At 48.6% G+C, this 8537-nt stretch overlaps 2 protein-coding genes across 3 annotated transcripts; one reads left to right on the top strand and one right to left on the bottom strand.

Moving 5' to 3' along the window:
- Window positions 1-17: 17 nt before the first annotated feature.
- On the bottom strand, window positions 18-5950 carry LOC149281136 (RILP-like protein 2). Its single transcript, XM_089499615.1, has 4 exons — window positions 4831-5950; window positions 3017-3168; window positions 1687-1800; window positions 18-1146 (listed from the first exon to the last, which is right to left on the bottom strand). Exons 1-4 carry the CDS (start codon window positions 5167-5169, stop codon window positions 1125-1127), a joined length of 627 nt encoding a protein of 208 aa, XP_089355741.1. The 5' UTR covers window positions 5170-5950; the 3' UTR covers window positions 18-1124.
- A 319-nt stretch (window positions 5951-6269) lies between these two features.
- Window positions 6270-8395, top strand: LOC149281135 (U11/U12 small nuclear ribonucleoprotein 35 kDa protein-like). 2 transcript variants are annotated; one of them, XM_089499665.1, is made up of 2 exons: window positions 6270-6317; window positions 6954-8395. In XM_089499665.1, exon 2 carries the CDS (start codon window positions 6957-6959, stop codon window positions 7743-7745), a length of 789 nt encoding a protein of 262 aa, XP_089355791.1. In that variant the 5' UTR covers window positions 6270-6317; window positions 6954-6956; the 3' UTR covers window positions 7746-8395. The 2 variants fall into 2 exon arrangements, with proteins under 2 accessions (XP_089355791.1, XP_089355792.1); XM_089499666.1 differs by having other exon boundaries at window positions 6300-6317; window positions 6900-8395.
- The last annotated feature ends 142 nt before the right edge of the window (window positions 8396-8537 follow it).

Here is an 8537-nt window from a genome sequence, read left to right as displayed (position 1 = left end):
TTTGTTATGCCTCGGTCACAGAATTTTCCTGGGGTGGCCCAGAAATTGTTGTCTTTTCTGCTTGCAAGCTTTCTGTGGTCTCCAGAGCTAGGAAAAATGGCATACAACGCCCAGAATCCTCCATCCAGGATGAACAGTTGGCACACTCTGGGAGTTAAAGGTAAGACGCAATCCCGCACTCAAGGTTAGAGTGATTTCCCCCCCTACAAAAATATCCATTAGAAATAAAAGATTTAGCTCCCCCAAATCCAGGCAAGCCACCTGAAAGCACCCTCTGCTTCAGCTTCCTTTTCCATCGGAATAGCAATGCCTGTGAAAATGTAAAGCAACACTTACAAACAACTCTCGAACGGTTCTAGGAATTCAGTGTAAGAAATTTATTCTGCTCTATACAAACACAGAAGCATTTTCCAGTAGGATGCTTGTAAAACAGATGAGAAAGAGGTAGTACTGTTCTTTACACTGAGGTGAAAATCACTGACCCTCAAGATGAGTTCTGGGCATAGTGTAGCCCTTGGACCTCAATTTCTGTCCTCCCATTTAAAACATCACATTTTTCATTCAATTTTTGCTCCCAAATATGCAAAAGCATGTGAAATACTTCCACCTCATCCCCACAAGCACCCTAGAACCTTGTATTACCCACCATTGTCACAGTTTTTCTCCAATTCCTCTCAAAATGGTGGCAGGAAGTGCAATGCCAGTTCTTATTGCCATTTTGAGAGGGTCTGCAGAGAAAAATTGACGTATTTGGGCTTATGTGGGAGATGCGGCCCATGTGAAGGGTCAGAGGAGAATTGGCCTCTGGTCTCCACACAGTTTCCTCCTACCTATTTATTCTCTAGCTATTATTGGACTACAAGCTACATCATTCCCAGGTAATGTGTGAGGGGTGGTGGGATTTGTAGTCCAACAAATCTGTGAGGTTAGAGATTCCCCAGACTTGGAGATTAGAACAGGGAAAGATGCTAACTTTGCACGTAACATTTAAACACGGATCCCAATGCTTCCAGTGGCTGCTGATGACAAGTGACACCTGGTCTTCAAAAATTGCATTTCTTGGCATTCAGATAGTGGTGTTTTGTTTCCTCTGAGTCTTCTCCGTGGGAAAGGGAGGAACCCCATCATGACCTTTTAAAATTGAACCTGCGTTTGAAGGGAGAAAAGAGATGGAGGCAAAGGTAATATGTACAAGAACAGAACGGCAACTCAGCAGGATTCTTAGTCAATAACAGAGACCGAAGGTAACAAGTGAAAGTTTGCATAATGTATTATTTTACCCACTTCTCCCCATGGATTGTGGTAGTGAACAATACCTGTGCATCTCCCTGCTCGTCCTCCAACTCTTCGACAACACAGAAATGGCTGTGCGAGAGGAGGCTGTGCTGCTTACAAACTGAGTTTTTTGGGGGGAAACTGGTTGTTGCACGGTCAGAAGAGAATTCAGACCTATGCAGTGACCATAGATCGAACTGAAGCCATTGTGATGCACCAACAGGATGCCAACCAATGTGCCTCAAATTGTTTGACAGCTTTGTGAGTCTTCATAAAAGGTACTCAAAATCCTCCCATGGATTTTGGATTTCTTTTTCCTAATGCACCAGCTAGAATGCCTGTGTGTATTTTTTTCCCCATTTTTGTCTTTTCAAAATGTCCTACCAAACAAAAAGCTAGGACAGTACTCACAGACGCTTGATCATGGTTTTCTCTTCTCTTCCTCTGTCGGAACTAGAAGTGGTGCCTACAGCCATTTCTCTTGGTGTTGGTTCAACCCAGTCCTTTTTCGGTGAGATGAAGCCACTAGGGGGGTGCAAAAGGAGAAAGATTGTGTTCCCCTTCCTCCTTTCAAATGTCAAAACTATGAGCAAAATCGCATGTCTAGCTATTGAATAATCCATTCTGCACACTGCTTCTCATGACTATTGAATGGATGCCCAGAACTCTTTATCCAAAGAGAAGCATAAAAAGAAAATGGAATGCATTTACATATCTGAAATGACAATCCCTTTACATATGATTTTTGAAAAAGGGATGATTAAAAAATAAGGGCTATCAGTTTATGTCTGTGTTGTGCGTCGCTTGTCTTAAAGTCATTTCCGACTTACAGCAACTATCACAGGGTTTTCTTGCCAGGTTTCTTCAGAGGAGGTTTGCCATTGCCTTCCCCTGAGGCTGAGAGGTTTAAACAGAAAGTTAATGGGAACTTTCATATTCAGGATCAGTATGCCACTGGGCTACTACATTAATTTCCTGAGGTCATTGGCCCAACAGGCAACCAGCACAAATGGGACTGCCACAGTCCATAGAGGGTCTGGGAGATGTTTTCCCCTCTCTTCTGCTGAATCCCCATCCCACTCCTAGCCTTCACAACTGGGAAGGAAAGTGACATGCAAGAATGTTCCCCCCCAATCATTCTGGCCAGTGACATCACTGAAGTTGGTGTCATCCGGTGTGGGCCAGGGGTCCAAACTGCCTTGCCTCCACCTCCCCAGACCTCTGCTGGGGCGGACCCCCCCAAGGCCTTCAGGGTCTGGCACGGCTGCAGCCACATGAGACCCTGAAGGTGCAAGCTCCCCAGCAGCCGCCACTACTATGGGGGGGGGGGGCAGTGCTGAGGCCTCCAGAGGATCCATTTAGGGTCCAGTGTGGCTGCTGGGCATGTGAGAAAGAGCCCTTTTTCGCTTGCCCAGTAGCTGTGCCAGTCCCAGCGGGTGACACCCCCTCCCCAGGGTGTCACCTGGGGCAATCCATACCCCTCGCACCCCCCTTGTGATGCCACTGACTTAAAGGATCAGTTATATAAATGGAAAGCACTGTGAAAAATCCTCAATAACTGGGACTGGGACTCTCCAGATGCAGTTCATCCTGTGTTTAATTGGAGCCATAGGACTTCTTGATCTGCTCACAAGCCAGTTCTTGCAGTCTGTTCTCCAGTGCGTGAAATTAGATCTTTCCACCAATCTAAAGAACATTCCAAAGATCTGCCTGTTCAATGTGCCTCTCTGGCCCTGCTTACCTCTTGTAGCACTGTAGCTCTTCTTGCGCCACCAGCAACTGCGCCTTCAGCTGGTTGCGTTCCTGGAGCACCTCTCTCAGCTCCTGCAGTGTGAAGCGGGGACGGTTTGCATCTGTGAGATCGATGACCAGCTTGTTGGGCCCAAGGTTCACCTATGAGACCATATCATAGCGGATGCAAGTGGTGAGTGCCAAGAGCAAGGAAGACAAAAGGTGGTCGCTAAGAAAGACAAACAGCTGAAGATAAACTGATTTTTCCAATTCCCACATACATACAAAAAGAAATGCACTAACAACGTTCAGGAATCCTGAGGCTGAGAGCGTGGGACTTCCAAGGTCACCTGATGGGTTTCAGGGCCTTGAGTCCCTGTACTGGGAGAAAGGAGGGATGTAAGTGAATAAAATAATAATATATGGCCAAGCTGGGAATACGAACCCTGGTCTCCAGAGTCCTGGTCTAACACGCAAACCATGATGCCATGCTGGCTCTCATTTTTAGACTACAACTCCCCAAATGTCCCAGCCACCATGGAAATGAAAGATTCAGGGACCTGTCATCCAAAACTAACTTTTCCAAGCTCCGAATGTAACTTCTTTGCAACAGAAGTTGTCTATCCTTCCGGCCAATCAACCCAGAACACTAAAGAAGCACTTCTCCTTTTCCCACTCCGCCTAGAGACATTTACCAGAAACAGCATGTCAGGGAGCGCGGCTGTATCCGCACTGCAGAAATAATCTGGTCTGACACCACTTTAATGGCCATGGCTCCATGCTATGGAATTCTGGGAAATGTAGTTTGTTGCAGCACCAGAGCCCCGCTTTTTAAGGTTAGAACCTCCACTCACCCTGATCATGGGATGTTCTTGGCAAGATTTTTTCAGAGGAAGGTGGCTTTGCCATGGCCATCATTGGTGTCGCAGACTGTGTGACTCACCCAAGTTCACCCAAGGGGTTTCCATGGCTGAGTCGGGATCTGAACCCAGGTCTCCAGAATCATCCCTGAAAACTCAAACCATGACACTATGGTGTGTTCTGGCGCTGCCCAGCTTGCATGCCAAAGGGACCTCTTCCTCTAGCCCAGTGATTCCCCAACTTTGATCCTCCAGAAGTTTGGGATTTCAGCTCCCAGCATCCTTGACTGTTGGATAAGGCTTCTGAGAGCTAAAGTCCAAAACACCTGGAAGACTAAAGCTGGGAAAACACTGCACAGTCTAGCCCGACTTGGAAGAATCATAAAGTTGTACTGGTGTGTGTGTGTATATTGGTCATAGGATCATAGAGTTGGAAGAGACCCCAAGGGCCATCCAGTCCACCCCATTTCTGCCATGCAGGAACACTCAATCAAATCCTTCCCAACAGATGGCCATCCAGCCTCTGTTTAAAGACCTCCAAAGAAGGAGACTCCAAGGGAGTGTGTTCCACTGTTGAACAGCCCTCACCGTCAAGAAAGTCTTCCTAATGTTGAGGCGGAATCCCTTTTCCTGGAGCTTGCATCCATTGCTCCAGGTCCTTGTCTCTGGAGCTGCAGAAAACAAGCTCGCTCCATCCCCAGTGACACCCCTTCAAATATTTAAACAGGGCTATCATATCACCTCTTAACCTTCTCTAGACTTGTAGAAATCAAAGGGATTCCCAAAGGTCAGCTAGTCCAGCCCTAGGCTCTACAGATGAACCATGCCTGATGGAACCCTTTCTCCCTGTTGCAGTTCCTTTGGTTCCTTTTGGCCCAGCTTTCCTGGATCCTTTGGACTGTGAAGAAGGGAGTGCAGCTCCCAACATTGCCATCGAAGGGAGACCTCTGTTTTGGGCACTTACCTCTCCAGGGCTTCCAGAGGCCTCTTCTTGGCGGAGGTTCTCCAGCTCTCTTTTGAGGCTATCCCTCTCCATGCGGAGGGCCTCCACTGCCAGGTTGTTCTCATTGACCAAGGCTTCCAGCATCTCCAGGATGGCCACCACCTTGAACTGGAGCTGGGCCACCCGGGAGGGCATCTCTAAGCCAGGTTGGCTACTCAGCTGGTGCAGCTCCCTGCCCAGAAGGTAGGACATGTCATAGACATCTTCCACAGTGAGTTGAAAGGGGTTCTTCCCAAAGGGGCCTTCAGGGTGGCCTTCCTCTTCCTCCTCTTCCTCCTCCTGGCGCTGCTCTGCTTCCATGCCAAGCCAGAGGGCCCCAGATGGTGCCAGCCTCCCCTTGCCAAGCTCTTCTCCCAGCCCAACTTCCTTCCTCCTTGGAAACTTTCAGCCCAAGCTGAATGAGGGAGGAGGCAGAGAGGAGGAGCCAAAGGGACGCAAGGGGTGGTAGCCATGGCACTGGAGGGCACCCAGGCCCTGCCCAGGCCTTGGCTGTCCTTCCCCAGAGCTTGGCAAAGCCAAACCTTGGCCAGGTTTCTCTGCTGGGCTCCGATGATCTGGAAGAGCCGAGTTCGAATCCCGCCACAGCCCTGGAAACGAGACATACGAAAACAAATGACAGGACTTGTCCATAGGGAATCATTGGGGAATAGTTGCCCATAGGGAAACATAGAGGAATACTTGTCCATGAAGAAACATTAGGGAATACTTGCTCATAGGGTTAGGGCCCATAGATACATAGAATACTTGCTCATAGGGAATCATTGGTGAATGTATGCCCTGCCCATAGAGAGTCATAGGGGAATATTTGCCCATAGGCAATGCTTGCCCATAGGGCAACATTTGCCACGGCTAGGGAAACCCATTGGGTAACACTGAACAAATCACACCGTCTCAGCCTCAGAGGAGGGCCCAGGCACAACTACATGCCCCAGGAACCCCCCAGGATGGAAGTACATCCCTTAAAGCAGGGTCAAACCGCTTGATTTCTACAATGTAAACAGGCCTCGACGGTTCCCAGAGGATTGAGCTGCGTTGCGGGGGCCCTGCCACGAGGGGGCGCCCGATTCGGTGGCAAAACCGTCCTTCTTTATTCCTCTCTGGCAGATTCCCGCCTGTGAGGTGAAATTTGACCAGGGCCTGATTGAAAAGTTGTTGTCGCCTTTTAAAATATTTCCCCTCAAAATAAAGAAATAAAGAGCGGTTCTTAGCAAGTTGAGGGAATATAGTTTTAAGGGGAGGTGGCATTTGTGGCGAATCAGCGGCTGCAGACGAGAAACTGCTTCCTCGCCTGCCTCTGGCAGGCGAGGAAGCAGTTTCTCGTCTGCAGCCGCTGATTCGCCACAAATGCCACCTCCCCTTAATAGTTAGCGCGCATCCAGGCAGGCCAGGAAGTAGTTTCTCATTCGCAGCCGCCGATTCGTAACACATACTGCCTTAATATATGGAAGGTGAGTATTCCTTGTCCTTTTCCCTTTCCAAAGTCCCTGGAGTTGGGGTGCCAGGGGGTCCCCTGCAGGCATCCCTCAAGGCCAGAGGTTTGGAAAGAGAGGGGAAGATGGGGTTAGCACCTTATTGGGGGGGGGGGGGAGGAGACAGTATCCTGGCCTACTGTGGTGTCTCTGTTGGAAAAGCAGCATCTGATGGAACCAGAAAGAGGACCTAGCAGCCTTCAGGCTCTGGCCTTAAAGCAAGGGGTAGCTGTGGGGGCCTTGAAGGGGACATGGCAACCCCCAGGGAAGAATTCTGCCCTAAAATACAACATACTAATTAAAACTTCACCTTTTTTTAATTGGTAAAGGTCAAATAATAATAATAATAATAATAATAATAATAGTATCCCACCTCTCCCTGTTTTGGAGATACTCAAAAAACATGAGTTTCAACAGATAAAAGCATGACAGGACAGGTTAGATCCTAGTTCCCCTATCTCCCTCCCACCCTAAAATACCATTAAAAAACAGTTCCCGATAAATGGTTAATAAAATAAATTGAGATCAAAGTCCGGTGGGTCTTCATTTTCTCTCTTCCAGTCCTGTGAAATTAGGAATCCGAAAGCTGTTGAACAATGTCTTTTCCCCTTCCAGACCATGAATGAGTGGGCGCCCATTGCAAAAGAATATGATCCCCTCAAAGCTGGAAGCATTGATGGTACGGATGAGGAACCCCACGACCGTGCGGTATGGAGGGCCATGTTGGCCCGGTACGTTCCCAACAAAGGCGTCTCGGGAGACCCCCACCTCACGCTGTTCGTTGCCAGACTCAACTTGCAAACCACCGAGGACAAATTAAAGGAAGTCTTTTCCCGCTACGGAGACATCCGAAAGATCCGTCTGGTCCGAGACCTGGTCACTGGGTTTTCCAAGGGCTATGCCTTCATCGAATACAAAGAGGAGCGTGCCCTTCTCAAAGCCCACCGAGATGCCAACAGACTGGTGATCGACCAACGGGAGATATTTGTCGACTTCGAGCTGGAGAGGACTCTCAAAGGATGGATTCCTCGGAGGCTTGGGGGCGGCTTTGGGGGCAAAAAAGAATCGGGGCAGCTGCGGTTTGGAGGTCGGGACCGACCATTCCGGAAGCCTATTAATTTGCCTGCTATGAAAAGTGATTTTTACAGAGAGGGGTCGGTGGAAAAAAGAGACCGAGCCTGGTCCAGGGAAGGGACAAGGGACTGGAAAATGCGGGACCGGGATCATGAAAGGAGCAGAGAACAATGGAGGTCTGAAAGGGACCGGGTTCGGGGATGGGGTGAGAGAGACCGAGAGCGGTATGGTAGAGAGGAAAGGAACAGGGGAAGAGAGGGAAGGGACAGAGAAAGGAAAGACCGAAGTCGGGAGCACACCTCAAAGAAATCGAGGGATGAAGATGGACAGTGATAGAAGATGACGTCTGAAAAACACCAGTGGATTATCTGAAACTATGGCCTGTTACAGACTGCCAAAATAAAGCTGCTTCGGGTCTCTTTGGAGGTATGCTGTTTAAATGATGCATGCATCCTAAGAATCCGGAAGCTGCACCAAAGCTGCACTCCAGTGCTTAGGAATGGAGTGTGGCTTTGGCGCGACCTCCTGACTCTTAGGACCCAGGCATCATTTAAATAGCATACCTCCAAAGAGACCCGAAACAGATTTATTTTGGCAGTCTGTAACAGGCCTATGCATCCCAGAAAAAACCGAGCCCAAACTTTGAAAACCATTCATGATGATGGGCTGGCGTGTTCATATTTCCACTCCACCCCACGCTTGATTCATCTTCCTGTACCATGTTGCAGAGTTAGTAAATTCTTAAGCAATTTTGTGCTCACTGTCTCATTCTACACTCTTAACCCTGTCTAATAAACGTGGCCAAGCATTGTAAAATAGCACAGCAATGGCTTGGGTGCAGAGCTTGGAAAACGCTACGTTTTTCAGCACCACTCCCAAGATCCCCCAGTCAGCATGTCAGGGTCTGGGTGAATTTTGAGAACTGTAGTCCAAAAAGTAACTTTTCCTAGTGCTGTCGACAACAGTGTTTGGGGATGGGTTCCAATGGGTAGGATAAAGGGGCGGGGGGGGGGGGCTTTCCTTTTGTCCACAGGAAGGAAAATTAATTCTGGGAAAGTTCAAGTTCTGGGGAAAAGGTAGGGATTTAATAGGGGTTATGGGGGGGAGGTAGGTTTTTCAGGCTAT

Source organism: Sceloporus occidentalis, unplaced genomic scaffold, assembly GCF_023333645.1.
Source record: "Sceloporus occidentalis isolate IW3139 unplaced genomic scaffold, rSceOcc1.0.p SCAF_138, whole genome shotgun sequence".
Lineage (NCBI taxonomy): Eukaryota > Metazoa > Chordata > Lepidosauria > Squamata > Phrynosomatidae > Sceloporus > Sceloporus occidentalis.
The sequence above is the reverse complement of the archived record's forward strand: the minus strand, read 5'-3'. Positions and strand labels throughout refer to the sequence as shown.